General features: G+C 44.5%; 1 protein-coding gene across 1 annotated transcript; it reads right to left on the bottom strand.

Moving 5' to 3' along the window:
* Window positions 1–2,961: 2,961 nt before the first annotated feature.
* On the bottom strand, window positions 2,962–13,372 carry GORAB (golgin, RAB6 interacting). The gene is made up of 5 exons (XM_075508023.1): window positions 13,228–13,372; window positions 11,840–12,188; window positions 9,316–9,417; window positions 7,368–7,508; window positions 2,962–4,728 (listed from the first exon to the last, which is right to left on the bottom strand). The coding sequence occupies exons 1-5, from the start codon at window positions 13,289–13,291 to the stop codon at window positions 4,260–4,262; spliced, it is 1,125 nt and encodes a 374-aa protein (XP_075364138.1). The 5' UTR covers window positions 13,292–13,372; the 3' UTR covers window positions 2,962–4,259.
* Between the last annotated feature and the right edge of the window lie 2,866 nt (window positions 13,373–16,238).

The raw sequence follows: 16,238 nt of genomic DNA, 5'->3' as shown, positions 1-16,238 counted from the left end.
CCCCATCAAAGGAGCCAACACTCGCTTTAATAGGACCATGCAGACAAGCCTAAATAGGGCACTTAACAAGCATGTGGTTTCTATTATACCAGCCCACATCTCTACACCCTGTTTGCATTGCCACTGGCAAAACCCTTTGTCCCTTGCTCACCACACCTGCTTATATCCACAGAATTAGAAAAGGAACCATGATATAACACCAAAGTGTTGAACATATGATTTCTGGGTTGTATCAGGCCTGCAGAAAAATTTTATCTAGCTCTCAGCAACTGTGTGAACCATTATACACAGCTATGGCATGCACAAGAGCAGACCACAGAGACCCAAGATGCTATGTCTACACAGAATCACACGAAAGTACCAAAATCAGTCCAGGACCAACAGCTGCTCAAAGGTCCCACATAAGGGGCATCTAGTAAAGTACCAGGCCTCAGGTTGGGACAATTCATATCACAGGGGTTTTGATCCAAGTTTGAACCTTGAGAAAAGGATATTAGGAACAGAAAATCTATAGATCCTACTGTCCTAAGCAGAAAATGCAGAACACAGTGAATCCCAGCATGGGAGGCAATTTGATAGTGCTCTGCCCCTTTCTTTGGCTCCAGAACTTCCCCAGAACAGGGTAACTTTCCCATACGCAACCCTTTCTAGCACGTTCTTAATAAAGCTGGTCAGGAAACACAGTACCCTCAACCACTAGGCCAGTCACTATTTTTCACTCTTATTAGCTTTTCCTCATTTTGTTTAGATGGGATACAGGCTCAAAAGGAAGACTCCACTGCATCACAGAAGGTATTAGGAAGAAGAATGGCTGACGGAGAACTTGAGTCTCTCCCCAGACAGCTACCCTAAGCTGAAACCTCTTGAGAGCTCAACTTCAGTTGGCTGGATATACAATCAGATTGGGGATTGTCCAAGTGTTTTACACCACGCACTAGACATCCATGGGAACCCCAGGCTGAGCCATGACCATCTGTGCTCATTTAAACATTTCTTGACAGAGGAGGTAGTGTTAATCCCGACATTCTGGCCAAACTGCAACATGGACAATTACATTGTGCTTTGTAACATTCTCACAGTGGTATATATCGGTGTTTTCCACTTCCTCCCATAATGGTAATGCGGTGGCCTAACACAGAAATGGCTACATTGCCACAGGAGAACACAAGCCCCCTGTGATGAGCCCTGCAGTGTTACTGTCAGATATCATGCGTTGCTCTATTTTCCCTGCCACGGGTGTTCAACCCCAGCATGCTTCACATTCAGACTTCTACCTCTACCTGCAAGAGGCCTTCACTTAAAAATCTGCCCACGCAACCCATTCCTGACTTATGCTGAACTTTTAGTTTTTCCATTGTTCTGAAGATATAACAGGCTAGCTGAGTGGACAGTGCACCTGCCTTCAATGCACTCCAGTGACAGCAGAGCCAAACTATAAGATGCATCAACTACTACGAAGTTAGAAATACCTTTTCCTTGAAGATCCTCAATTCCAACTGTTCTCTTCCCTTAAAGGAAAAACAAGGGAAAAAAACAACCCTTTTGTTGCACCAAAATAATCTCCTGGCATTTCTGACCAGCACACATGTTGTTACAATTATGACTGGACTGCTTGGCTCCGGCATAGGGGGAATGTTAAACCAGCACACTGGCACCCATCAAAACATTTGCGAACTTCCAAAGTGGAACTGACACCATGGTAGTGGTTTATATCACACGTCAGAGAAAGGCTTCATAACTCAGATCAAACAATTTAACTCCTGAGCTCCCTGTCTAGAGAGAACGACCAAATGCTAGGCTGCCTATCGTTATTTCATATGGCTGTTTCATGTGGCTTCCAGCCAGTTCACTTCATTTTGCAAGCTCAGAAGTTAGACAGAACTGACCAGAACTTCGATGTGGGACTTGTAAGAGAACAGAAACTGCTGATTCCAACAATAGCATCTTCCCTGTCAGGCAGAAACAGCGCCAGCACTATCAGGATGGCACACAACAATTTTTCAGCTTTTCAGTAATTTTGTTGGATATAAACTTATTTCCTTCTAGGAAACTCATATTCTTAAGTAGTTGTCAAAAAGATCTTTGGACTTATAATTTTTTTGCCTTTTTTGGTCTGAGGAGTTCAAACAATAATCTTATGCATAACAACAAGGTGCAATCAGTAGGACTATTTCAACCACATTTTAGCCTACCAGAGAACCACAAATTATATGCAAAATGGTATGCATGTGCTTCCTGTAAATACCATTACAATTCAACTCTTCTGTCAGATGCTCTTCTGTATGTCCCCTGATGAGCTGAATACAACTGTAATGAGGAACAGACCTATCCACTAGGACTTAGAGTCTCTTGAGGAGCAACTGGGGACAGCTGCAAAGGATGGAAACAAGAATGGTACAATTAAATTATTATTGCACTTACTGGTATCCAGTTTTGAAAACCATAATCAGGTTGCTACAAGCTGTTCTGCAACTGCAGACAGAGCAAAGGAAGTCAGTCACAATTTTCTCACAATACAATGAAATCTTTGGCTTTTAGGCCAGGTCTTCCAGCAAAATAACAGGGAATGCAGTGTATCAGCAACAACAGAGCAATGCTTCATACGTATCTCAAATGTTACTTTGGAGTTTTCTAACTTCAATCAGCCCTGATTATAAGTGGCTTCTCTAGGAAACAGATTTATCCCTCTTTCTCCTGTGTATGGGAGGCACCAGTACAGATTTTCCACTGCTGCCTTAGGCCATGGTTAGTTGAAAAGATTCCTGCCAAGCTGTATCCTGCCATGTCTTTGCTTCATAAGCTTTCGTATTTTGGAACAGCCTTTTTCAAGGTTTTACTTTCACACAGCGGAAAGTTGCCAAAGGACGTATCTGATATTGTAATTTATCACCTCCTGTGGAAAAACAGTCTTGGATACGTGTATTAGTATCAGATATCACAACTGAAAGTAAACACACTGTGTAGAAGATGCACTGATTTATTAATAGAATAAAAATGAAATGTAGTGACATGTTTTTCCACTATTAAAGCCATAGAGACAATCAGCGTCCCATTTATATACTTGATGGCATCATTCAGTAACTCATTCATAAACTCTAACTGACATGTTCAGGTCAGGTATTACAGAAACCATTTCCACAACGAAAGCAGCCTTCCTCTGTTACAAAGTGGATAGCTATGAACACTGTCCCCAAAGTTTGCAGCTGCATCATCTATGGGAGGTTTTCCTACGTCCTCTATTTTAATTCCCGAGACTTTCTCCACCTGGAATAGCTTTTTAAAGCCTTTCAACAGCAACAGAGCAAAACAGCTGAACTTCTTGTGGGGTATAAACCCACTCTTCAGGCAAGAAAATGCATTGAATATTACACAAAAATGGGCTCTCTTCCAATATACAGTGGGGATTATTCATTACAAGATCCCTGGCTAATTATTGGAACTTTGAGGCAACTACAACAGAGAAAAATGTTTGTAATGGAACAGCTTTAATTGTAACACAGTCTCTTTTGTCTGTTTCTACTTCTACATCATACATTCTGCAATGTCTTAAACTGTAACCCATCATTTTTGTTAAATCATAGCTGCTGTGATTTCATAGATAATAATGTTATCAATAGATAGCTTTGTGTGATCTAGCACGATCTGAAAGAAATAGGCAAAGTGATAAATAGGAAATATTACAACTGACTTTGCAATTTGCCTCAATATGTGAATTTCCTTTAAATCAGGTACAGGAAAGAGTAGCGGCTATGAAGATAATTAAAGTAAGCACTTAGGTTTCACAGGATTAAAAACCGTTGAAAACTAATCCCTTACGGATACAAAGGAAGACAAACATCCTATCGCAGTTGTCAGGGGACAGAATGTGTTCAGGAGCAGAATAAGTTGCAATCTTTCCTCCCGTAGATACGTATCTCTTGCACACTGCTTGGAACAGGTATCTGTGATATCAATATGCTGAAAGCCTTTGGAAAAACCCTACTGTTCACTTCCAAGTATCCTGTTTCAGGAAGGTACAAAGCCCCATGAAGAGCTGGGCATTAGAACGTGAACTTAAACCAGAATGATGAAGACAGATGGTGAACCCCAAATGAGAGTCTTGTGAAAAAAAGAGCCTCTAAAATTTGAAAACAATATTAAAGGAAAAGAGAAATGAAGTGCATATTACTGGCATGGCAGAAACCCACATATAACATACAGCACACAAGCCTGCAGAGAGCATATCATCCATAACCAGCTGGCTTATGTGAATATAGCAGTCATGTATCAGAACAAGCTGGGGGGTTTCCTGCAGTCACATTTACTGCTTGAGTTTGGCTGTCCATATTGGAGAGGGATTTGGTACCAGAGTTTTCCGATTGAACCAACTGTTCAGAAACAGCAGAAGTGACAGCACGGTTAGCATGCTCGCTCTCCTGCGCTGTAACACTGGGAGTGGGGTTTTCCTTAGCTGTCCCAGCATGACTGTGTGACTGGCTGGCTTGTCTCCCTGCTTCTGCCTCCTGCTGCTGCAGCATCCGCTCCACCTCTATCTCAAGTTCCAGATTTTCCTCATCTGCCTCCACTTCCAGCTGCTGCATTAACTCCTCCAGCTTCCTGGCCTTCCGGAGTTCATTCTGCTGTATGATCGTGCACAGGTGCTCCGTGAGGTGCTCCTTAATCTCCGTCTTGTGTTGGAGGTCCACCTTGGCTGCCACGTACTCCGACTCAGCCTTATCATACCGCTTCCTGCAAAATCATCATCATTTCTAGTGGGTTAGTTCTCAAAGCACTTTACAATCTGACACACGGACAGATACTTTAAGCATCCCTGAAATGCAATGTGCTCTGCAATGCATTATGCCAGCTATTTCATGACATGCTGCTACATTAGTAAAAGGGAAGAAAATAAGTGTGAATAAATCAAATCTTCTCCTCTTGACACATGAGCCTCCACTGCTGCTGTATTCCAAGAGTTAATTTGCTCATCTGAAATCTGCAGATTGAATCACGCACAAGCATTTTTACTGCCTGTTTGAAGAGATGCATCACTAGCAGCAGAAAGAAACCATCAGAAATTGTAGCGCTTTCACATTTCTAATGAACACCTATCTAGTGAACTGAAACACTGCAAAACAGTTTTGTGTTTTTTCTAATCCAACCATCCACCCAACAGATACAGATGCTACAATGGTGCTATACACATTTACATTTGGATCTGGTCTAGAAGTGTACTCTTCCGGCCACCCATATATATGTTCAGAAGATCATGAGCAGCACAGATTGACACAGCATATGACATCAATAGTGATCACAACTTTTGTGTGGCAACAGATGTAGAATATTATTGTAAGCATCCCCCTGACACACACCTCCTGCCAATTTGCACTTCCTGTCATGACAAATATAGCAAAAAGGAAATATTCCAAATATTTATTGAGGTTAACACATCCGGGATCTCTAGCACTTTAATGGTTGGTGTCCACATTAGTGATGCATCTTCCACTACATTCAGTGAATCTGTATATTAATTCTGATTTAATTAATAGAAAGATAGATGCAATCTTGCTCATCAGAAAAGGGAACATGCAAAGGCTTTTGCAGAATGACTACATGATGTACCTTACAGAGCATTCATAAAACTAATATTAGTAAGGTGGTTGAATGAAGAATCCAGCTGTTTTATAAAACCAGATTCAAATATCTGGTTAAACAAAGCAACAGAAAGATAGGAGAGACGCTTTGCTTAAGGAAACAGAAGGAAATAAGACATAGAAAAGCCTTCCCAAATATGTTCCTTCATATAATAATCACAAAACTTTGACCCAGCTGTAAAGGCTATGTCTGCAGTGGGCAGAAGATGCCCACTTACATTTCCCTCATAAGAAAGTCAAGATTTCCCTGGGCCACGTATCTGAAATGGAAAAACTAATGCTATACTGAAAACTTCTGCACAGTTAAACCTTTGGGCTGAATTCACACATATTCTTCACATGATATTTATGAAAATTCCATTCCACAGCAATAGTCAAATGCCCCTAACTGTGTATGTGCTCAGGACTATTTAATATTGCACTTTTTGACCCACTGAAATTATTTGTGTTTTAGCCCTAAAATATAAGACAAGAACTAAAAAATTGCTTAAAAAGACACCACTTAAAAGCAAATCAGCTTTCGCTCATAATGCATAAAAACTACAACACTGAAAGTATCTAACTCGCATTTCCAAATCCCTCCCTCACAAAAAGAAAGACTTACTAAGTTCATGAAAGTCATTATGTATTTTGTAAAGTTTATCTCCTTTGTCCTACCAGCATCCCCTTTTGTTATCTTCATTAAAAACTGCTTTCCAAAAGTCAGAGCCACTTGTGTTATATGCTCTTTAGCCATTAAGCATTTCAAATAGACACATTATTACAAAATTTTGGTAAGGAAATTTCCAGGACCATTTAATGGTTTTAGAAACCAGACTTAAACCTAAAATACACTGAAATGTTTTTCCTCTTGAGGATATGAAATTCAGTATTCATATGCACTCAGCTACTGAAACTACAGTTAATCTTAGATATTTCAAATTATAATTACACAAAAAATATCCTTATTTTTTAGCTACCGCTGCTATTTTTTTAAAGACTAATTACTATGTTTATTGGCCTGTGGTCAACGTATAGCAGAAGCCATAAGGAGAAATGCAGGTTTAACACATTGAATCGTGAACTAAAAACCGCAGCCGAACATTTCCATTTTATTAAACGGCTACATAAACATGGTGATGTTTATCTACTGATGTTGTGGTTTACCCACAACTAATAGGGTGTTCCGATTAATTTCTTGCATTTAAGGAACTCATCAGAACCAGAGTGATTAAAGGCATATTGTGAAGGGTGAAAGCTTGCTTTTTCCTTCAATTTTTGGTGCCAGTTCCAAAAGCACTTCAGCAGTATTATATGTTTTAAGCTTAATTGGTCCCATTGATTCTAACAGGACCAGAGCTGTCATCAACAAGCAAGTTTCCCTGAAAAGGACTTTCATTTTAGGACTTTTAAAAAAATTCTTTCCCCGTGAGAAGAAATAAACAACCTTGAAACAATAAAGCAAGGCTTATGGACAACTGCACAGTTAAAGCAGTAAGTATGTCTCGTGACAGCATGAAGCTGGAAAGCACAGTCTGCAGTCAGAAAACCTACTTCAGTTTCCAGATTCCAAGGGAAAAATTAGGAAATAAAAAGCACACTTTTACCTCAAGATTTGAAAGCCCCCCAGACTGTGACCGCTTTAACTACACGTTATTACAACGACATAACTCCATTACTACTTTGGTGACAGGAAACAGCATTTTCTCCGTCCACTCAGGCAGGGCTACAACCTCCTCCCTGTCTGTCGCTTACCGGGCATAGGAGTAGTCCAAGCTGGCCTGATCAATGCGGTTCCGCAGGATGCCAATGTCAGCAGATACCATGTCATCCAGAGCTTGTAACTCCTTCTGAATCCTTTTTAGTTTCACTGTTTCAGCTTGAGTTCTTTTGGATCTGCAAAAGGAAGATGCCTTTTTTTTTTTTCTTTTCAAGCCTCTCTTCTTGACATAATGGGCCCCATTTCATTTGCAGAGCAACTAACTTCTTTAAGAGCTATTCAGACGGTTTCTCCTTTATGGTTTAAGACTTTTGATCTTATTTAATATCCACAGGGATCTAAAATGCCTGCTATTAAAGGACTACAGCAAAATTACGTAATGACTATAATCAAAGTGCCTAAAATGGATTGTGTTTCTTCACTGTGGAAACACACAAGAAGCTGCTGTATCTAAGTAGTTCTCAGTGTAAGGAAACAGGAAATGGCTTGGGGTGGGGGGGAGTGAGAGGGGGAAGGGTATTTAGCCCTGCAAATATCCCCTTTCAAAGAAGCCCAGTTAGTAGGGGCCAAAAAGTCACCTAACCTAAGCTTGATTTCAATTTTGTAAAATTATTCCCAAAAGGCCTAGCCAAATCCCAATGAAGTCAATGGAAAGTTTTACATCAAACACAAAGGATTTCAATCAAGCCTTATGTACCCTTTTTCAACTCAGCCTATTCATTCCTAAGTTCTGAAAACTAAATGTTGCTAAGGGCAGCAAACTTTGATGGATTTCACTCCCAAGCAAGCTAAGTAACTTTCAAAAAGCTTTTACACCAGGTCACTTTGCTGTCATTCATCACCACCAGCGAAACCACGCTTTTCAGCCACTACTTTACACCCCAAAGCAGGTACTTGAAAGCAAGACTAGATCTGTAGGAAGTGACACCATCTCTCATTAGATCAGCTGATGCAGGCAGAGAGAAACAGACATCCTGTAGTATTGCTTAGAGCCTGAAGAAAGCCTTTGGATGTCAGACATAACTCCCTAGCTATCACCTTCCAAGTCCTCCTCTCTCTCCTCATGCTCTGCTTCCAGGAGGAAGAACCCAGCCTGGTGGTCACACCCACATTTGCTGTCCTACAGTGACTCAGACCAAATGTACTTGTGTTTTATCTCTGCCTGGCAAAGGAAAACAAAATCTTCAGAACCTCAAAGAGAATCTTCTGCACAGTACTGGCTATGTTCATCTGTGCTACCCAAGGGCTTTGATGGGCAGAAAATAATACATGTCTGTGAGAGCACTGTGAGCCTGAAAGCTTCACATCTCCTTCCTTGATCCAGTGTTATCAGCTGCTCCAATATCCTTCCCTACAAACCTTGCCTTCCCTGTAGTCTTAAGCTATCTCGGTGGACAACACCGTACAATACCTTAAAGTATGGTCACCTGAAGAGCAAGAGCTAACAACTGTGAGAACATGTGAATTTTTATAATTTCTAATCAGCCAGTGGTAAAATGGTACCTTCTTAAAGTTGATTGTCTTCTCTTTTCAACACTTTTCAGATACTAATGAAAAAGAGTCAAAAGCCCAAACAGAAAGAGCTATAGTTTCCCTTCATAGGTGAAGAATCAAATAAACTTTCCTTAAATCCAGTGAAAAGAAATCAGGAACAGAACAGGGGTGAGCATCTGAGCACCCAACTTCCAAACATGCCCTTATGGACAGGCACAAGGGCTTCAGCTAATTCTCGAATTCTGTAATAACTTTTCCATCTGCACACAGAGCTGCAGCTTTGGAAGTGTGAAAAGCTTAGTCACAGCTTCTTGGCCAGCACTTGTCATCAAAGGGAAATGTAAATCACAGCTGCTCACTTGTGGAGCAGTACATACAGAGCACAGAGAGGAAGAAAAAGTGAGATTTAAATAAAAGACATGCAACTGGTTGCAGATGAAAAGTAATCCCTTCCTCAGCCTCAGCCCATGCTGCGGCATAGCCCCTTACCTCTCAGCAATAGCTCTGGCCAGGAGTGCCTTCTTGCGTTTATTCTTCTCTTCTATCAGCCGCTGCTCTTGCTGGAGGATTTCCCATCGTGATTTTTCCTGCCTGCTCATTGACAATAAGATCAAAATTAATAGAAAGTTCTTTTCTCTCCCTGTTCCCCAAATGACACAAATATTCACCATCGTATTTCGTGGAGCAAACTCTAAAAATGTCAAAGGAACAATAAACAGGTTTCGGTTCTGAGGAAAGAAGAATCATCTGCAACAAGTCATTCAGACCAATAAAACATTTCCAGATGAAATCTGCTGATCAGAACAAAAATCTTCATAAGCAAGTAAGCTGCTGGTTAATTCAGCTTTGCTGGAAGAAAGAGCATACTGCGCTTTTTCAGAAATGGGTGGAATTTTTCATTTAAAGGATGTGCTTCTCCACTAGGTAGAAGCAGTTTCAGGTTTCCTACTGCCTGCTAGAAGCTGCTATCTGTTCAGTCTGCCAACACAGCCTCTTTTTTGGAAATGTTTTTTCCATAAAACAGATCCTTTCACAGGTCTGCTTTACAATACAGCCCCCAAATAATTAAACGAATACAAATGAGAGGCTGGTAAAAGTTACAATTAAAATCAGCAACGAGGAAGAACAAGAATTCACTTTTGCCACCAGGGAAAGAGTTATATGGATTCCATTTCCCAGGCTACATCTACTAAGAGATACAACCAGTCCCAGAGGATGGAAGGCAAGGTCTCACGTGAGAGGGGACAACCTGCGTCAACACAACTGGGCAGGATTAAGGAGAAACAAAAACTGCTTTGCCGCTTTTGCACCCTGTTGTGTTCTTCATACCCTCTCTCAGGAAGTCTCAGCTTAAAAATAGCTTAAAAATAGCCAAGTAACTCAGATATGTTGATCTTAACAACCATTTCTGCACAAGAATATCTCTTCAGACTTCTCATCACCCTATTCCTAAAACCTCATATAGAGAAATATTTTTAATAAGATTTAAATTCAAGTGCACAGGCTGAGATGAATTCAGCAGATTCAGGGGGTGGTTGTTGCAGCTAAATGTCATTTGCTCTCCACAGAGTGAAAAACTTCTCTGCAAAGTTTTAGCTATCTTCTCCCCAGTCAAATAGTGTCTGTATTTTTCACCACCAGGAAGGAGCTCCACCCTGTCAGTGTCACCCTGCTGGGTGAGCTGCACCCAGACGAGGGATTTGGCACTGCTCTTCAAAGCGCTGCTATTCTGGTGAAGGGACAGCTACCTGTAGGTAGGTGATCCCAGCCAGGAGCCAGGTGGGTAAATGGCAGGCAGCATGGCCAGCAGCCTCTCAAGGTGTATCTGTGCAAAACAGAACCTCCCTGATCCTTTTGAGTTTTGAATTTGAGAGAAGCCACGCTTTGCTTCTCCACACAAGTGCTGCTGGCTGCCACAGTCCTGCCTCTCGAGCGGGAAGCACCTCCTTCAGTCCCATCTGAGATCCTATGGACAGATCTAACCAGAGAGAGGGTCTGGCACACCACACTTGGAAAGCTGCTGATCCCTGTTTTGGGGGAATACAAATGATGCATGAAAGTTTGGTGGCCAGCTAGTGTTTGTTGATTATATCGGGCAGAAAAGTTTGGACCTGCATAGGAACTCAAGGCTGGAGCAGCATTGTTAAAGTGTTTTAAAAATAAACTATATGCCCTAGAAAAAGAATTCATCCTTTTGTCCCTCACACTTTGCTTTGCCTGTTGAGGAGAAAAAGAAAATTACCACTTGGATACAGACAGAAAAGCAAATGTAAAGAGGTAAAAACAAGTAATTTTCCATATTGGTAATGCCTGCCCTCTCTAGCATTTAGACAGCAGCTTCCTTTTATAGGCTACTATCTGAATTCTGGATGATGAACTAAGTAATTACCACATTCACTCAGAATCCCAGAGAGCCATGTTCAGTACTTTTTCTTTTCTCTCTCTCACATGTACCAGTCTGAAGCTTCTGAGGGAGACAGACACCTCACTGTGGGCTGATGCACAGGGTGAGAGCCTGGAGATTGGTCTCACTGTGAATCATAAAAGCTATAGAACTGCTTAAACCTGAAATTTTACCTCCTTACCAACACTTTTGGCATTAACAAATCTGCAGCAATATTGTGAAGGGGAACACAAAGTTACACAAATCACGGCATATCTGCTTCCAAAAGGGCTTTTTGTTATGGCTGCTGGCTTGTCTATGCAGCACGATTAAGTCTTCATAAACCATTAAGACAGTCCTACATCTTGGGTGCTTTATGATGTACAGTCCCACTACCACAAGAAATTATTTGGAGGCAGCACGGTGTGTATCTGCATGGATTACACTACAGAATTTGGTCTTGAATCAGGTTTAACCCAAGTAGAGATGAAAAACAGGTTCAATGCAGAGGAAACAAACATGATCTCTCAAACCTTCCTATTAGATACAGGAAAGTTCACTTTACTGTACAACGAAAGAATGAGTCAATACAGAATAAAATCCATCCCCTGATTTTATCGACTTACTAACAATGCCACTTTCTTTTTCTCCACTTTGGAGTTCGGTTTTGCAGGGCGGGTCTGCGCATTGTCACTGCCATTACAAGGATCTACCGGTGTCACTTCCTTCTGCTGGTCTCCATTGTCACTTTGCCTTTGATCTCCTGCTGAAGGAGGATGAGGTGGTGGCACAGGCTGCTGAGGATGACTAGGCTTGTGTGTTGGTACAGAAAGCAACTGCTCAGGAGGAACAGAGGCTGCTCCACCCTGCAGTCCCAGCTTCTGACATTGCTGCTGGAGGGCTTTTTCTCTTTGCGTTTGCTTCCGACTCTTATTCACAGTGTGGGGGCGATGCTGCTGCTCCGAGGGTTCATAGAAATCTATTAATGGATGAGAGGGAGAAACAGGATTAAAAACAAATCTTAAGGTCAAAGACAGGCTCTGTGAATTAGCTTTTCTGGGCAAGCAAACTGGTGCAAAACCAACGGAAGGAAAAGACATGCCAGGGTGTCAAGGGAAGGCAATGTGGGAGAAAACCGAGGAACCTGGAAATGTTTTGTTAGCCTAAGAATCAGGAGTTTTAGAGGATCTGAGCATACAAAATGAAGAGAGGGAGGAATAAGGGGCTTGGACTGCAGGACTAAAGGAGAAACCTTAGGTAGGAGTGAGGCAACTCTTAGGGGACTCACAGAGAGATGGATGTAGGGCTAAAGAAGGGTCCCAGGCAGCCTGGTGGGCAAACTGGGAGTTTATAAAGTAAAGAACAAAGGAAGAACAAGATGACAGATGGGCAAAAAGGAGGCTGGGAACATGAGTGTGGTAGTGGACAGATATGGGTGCAGGACAAGGGGCTGGAGAGTTTGGAAATGTGACAGAGACATTGCGGGTGGAGAGACAGAGGGGCTGGACGGGAGACTGAGGGGCGCAGTGAAAGATGGGGCCTGGATAGGTGGGGCCGAGGGACTGACTGGGGGAAGCGAGGGGCTGCCTAGAAGCTGAGGTGTTTGATGCGGGTATGGATTGCATGAGGTGAGGGGATGGACAGAGGTGTGGATGTAGGGGGCTGAGGGGCTCAACGAGGAGGCCGAGGCTGACCGGTGGGGGGATGAATGGGAAGGCTAAGGGGGTGGGAAGCCATGGGGGATGGCAAGGCTGAGGAAAAGGACATGGAGAGCTGAGGGCGCTGCATTGAGAGGCCGGGGTGGACGGGTACGCCGAGGGGATGGACAGAGGTGTCGATAGGGGGGCTGCGGGGCCGGCCGGACGGAGGTGCAGCTGCGGGGGCTGACGGGGTGCCGAGGGCCCGGAGGCTCCTCCGCGCCGCGCCCGGCCCCGCTGCCCCCCGCTAACCGGGGCGGGCGCTTCGGCCGGCCCGGTCCCGAGCCCCGGCCCCCGCCAGAGCCCGGTCGCGGTCCGTACCTGGGCGCTGGCCCCGCAGGCGCCGCAGCTCCTCCTGCGAGAAGCCGGCCCAGGCCTCGGCCATGGCGCTTCCTCCTTCCGCTGACGGGGCGCCGCGGCAGGCAGGGCCCGCGGCTGCCCCGCCGCCGCCGCCCGCTCGCCGCAGGCGAACGCCGTGGACAGCCCCGGCCGGCAGCGCCGGGGGGCCTCGCGCCGCCACGGCAACGCGGCGGGGGCGGGGCGGGGAACATGGCGCCCTGAGGAGACGGGGTGGGGTGGGGTGGGGTGGCCCGCGGGCGGGGGGTCTGGAGCCGAGAGAGCGGGGCCGGCCCTTGCGGGGGTCTCTGGGCGCGGGAGGTGGCGTCGGGCGGAGCGCGCTGCTGACAGGGCCTGGAGGCCACAGGCCGCCCCTGGCTGCCGCTCACCGGGGCTCCTCAGCGGGCGGGCAGGCCCAGCGCCCGGTCGGTGGGCCCGGCGGGCAGTCACGCCCGCGGTGCTCCTGGCGCAGCACACGGGCCGCAGGGAAAGCCGGCCGTGCAGCAGGGCTGCCGTGGGCTTGGCACACGGCATGTGCAGCGGGTACTGTGCGTGGTACACTGCATGGGGCACATCCCAGCAGCTCCTGAGAATGTAATGCCGTAAAGAGCTCAGGGAGTCCCAGCTAATTAGGGATAAATGAAGAGGAGGAGCCGCTTCCTAATAAAGCAAGCTTCAAGGAGCACCACCACGACCCCCTGGTCATTTATAATCTGTAATTAGGTAGTTACAAGAGCAGATGAGACACCTGCTCCAGTGCATCTAGAGCTGTGTTTGCGGGGTATACAGAGCATGTCTTTGGGACCTGTATATTAAGGGAGCTATGAGGCAGGGGCATCTGTGCAGCTACGTGCTGATGTGCTTTAATAAGTTACAGTGACGCCACTGTGAGGAAATCAGCAAGGGAAAGTATTATTTTGCCCATACTGATGTTTCTGAAGGTCTGCTTTGGCCGTTACGCACAAGGATGCACGCACATACTTGTCTCCCTAGGTATAAACTGAAAAGATCCTGCAATGTAGAGCAATATTCTCTCAGTAGCCATGAAAACAAGCATTTTTTTCCATCTAGCCCAAATTCTTGTGGCCACTCTAAGCCTATCGGAGGTCTTGCAGACAAGCTTACCTCCCACCAGGAGAAAGCCAGCTGGAACACAAGGGCACGAGCCCCAGGCTTAGCTGAAGCCATCCAGGGGACTGGAGGCTTAAATAATACATCATCGGCAATAAAACGGGGATGTTTGCAGTGCCTAACCACATCCCTCCCCATTTCCAATCTGTAAGGGATTAGTCAAGCTCTGAAGTATTGCTGTCTCCCAGAGCAAACTCATAACTCGATGACCATGTATGACTTTGCGATTTATCGCAGCAGCACTTTTAACAGCTCCTGCGTGACTAATGTGTCCCATAAATACCAGCCCCATTCAGAGGAGAAGTGGTCCTGAACTGCCACTCACTGGCAGGCGTTCAGTGTTTCTGATTGGATTTGGCTGAGCGCCTTTGGGGAACAGAAGTGCCACCATTCTTCACCCCCAGCTTAGCTGTAGGCCTTGATACCAAGGGGAGGCATCGCGGGCATCCAGCAGATGAGAAGGGGAGTGTGGTCTTCTCGATTCTGTCAGCGCTGACCGGGAGGTCCTTCCTGGGTGAGCCTGGGGCTGAGGGGTGCCAAGCAGTCCTTCAGATGAGATTACGGCTTCCTTTGGGAAACCTGACCGAGCACAGAAGAGGTCTCAAGAAGAACCATAATCCAACCTTGACTCATGCTCTCCAACTCCAGCAAGTCCAGATGCCAGAACCAGGTGTCAGCTTGAATTTTACAATGAATCAGCGTTGGCCAGCCCCACAACAAGGTGTAGGCACCTAATTCCCTTTTAGATGCCTGTATAGGCATCAGGAATCTAAGTCTGTCTTGGTATCTAAATCACTGTAATGGGCTGTACCAAACCCACAGGTATCAACCGAATGTGCTTCATGCAGTACAAACGCCAGCTCTCATTCTTGAACGTTAGTTTTTTTCTTCTCTTCCAAGTTTTAATGCTACAAACAAAAATGAAGGACCATATTCACTTTATTGCCGCAGATATTCCAGGCATAAAACTCCCACGTGTTTTATAGAAAAAGTATAAAGACTTTTGAGTTGTTAACTGTAACGCTATAGGCAAAGCAGCAATCCATTTTAACAGTTTCCATCGGCCAAAGGTTTAATTACAGCCGTTGGGCCAGCTTTCTCCAGAAACAATTATAATGCAGTGAAGTCATTTCATGGGGCATTTACCAACAGCAGATTTAGAAAATGGAGGCTAGCTGTGTTCTCCAGCTGATTAAAGTCCTGTGAGCGCAACATGGCACTGAACATTTGCCACGTAGGAATAAAGTATTTTCCAAGCAAACGTTGCTACAACACAGGCTGGACAAGGCCAGATGAAGAGAAAATAGAAACCTTCTTTTCCATCCCCTCTTCAAAAGAGAGATCATAGACAACCCAAACCGTGATGAAAAAGCAACAACGCAAACCTTCCTTTTACATCTGGGGCTGGAGTTGAGTCCCATATCTTCCTGTGCTTCAAGAGCTGCCATCTTGCTAGCAGACCTGGAGATCTCTGTGACTGCTGAATCCATTTTCTGTTGGTCTAATTGGCCCGGAGTCTCCTGGCTCTAAGAAGCAGTGAGCACCAACACATCACAAAAAACATCTTTTCTTGTGCAATTCCCAAATTAGTGTGGAAATGTCATCATTGGCTGGCAAATTGGACTCTTGAGGTCAGATCTCCGTGTCAGACTTCAGATGACATTTCAGCCCAGGACAGATGCAATTTGTACCAGGACATAACTTCAGTTTCCATCGGTTTAGTTCATACTGAAAACTTTTGGGGTTTTTAAGAGCCAAATAAGCTCTTCCAGCAAGGGGCTCCCTGACTTAGATGCATATTTTTAACCTGATTCAGCTCACCACTCTCTGCACTGTTGCAGTAACACACAAAGCAACATTTTCGC

The sequence above is a fragment of the Mycteria americana genome, chromosome 7, assembly GCF_035582795.1.
Source record: "Mycteria americana isolate JAX WOST 10 ecotype Jacksonville Zoo and Gardens chromosome 7, USCA_MyAme_1.0, whole genome shotgun sequence".
Taxonomy (NCBI): Eukaryota; Metazoa; Chordata; class Aves; order Ciconiiformes; family Ciconiidae; genus Mycteria; species Mycteria americana.
The sequence above is the reverse complement of the archived record's forward strand: the minus strand, read 5'-3'. Positions and strand labels throughout refer to the sequence as shown.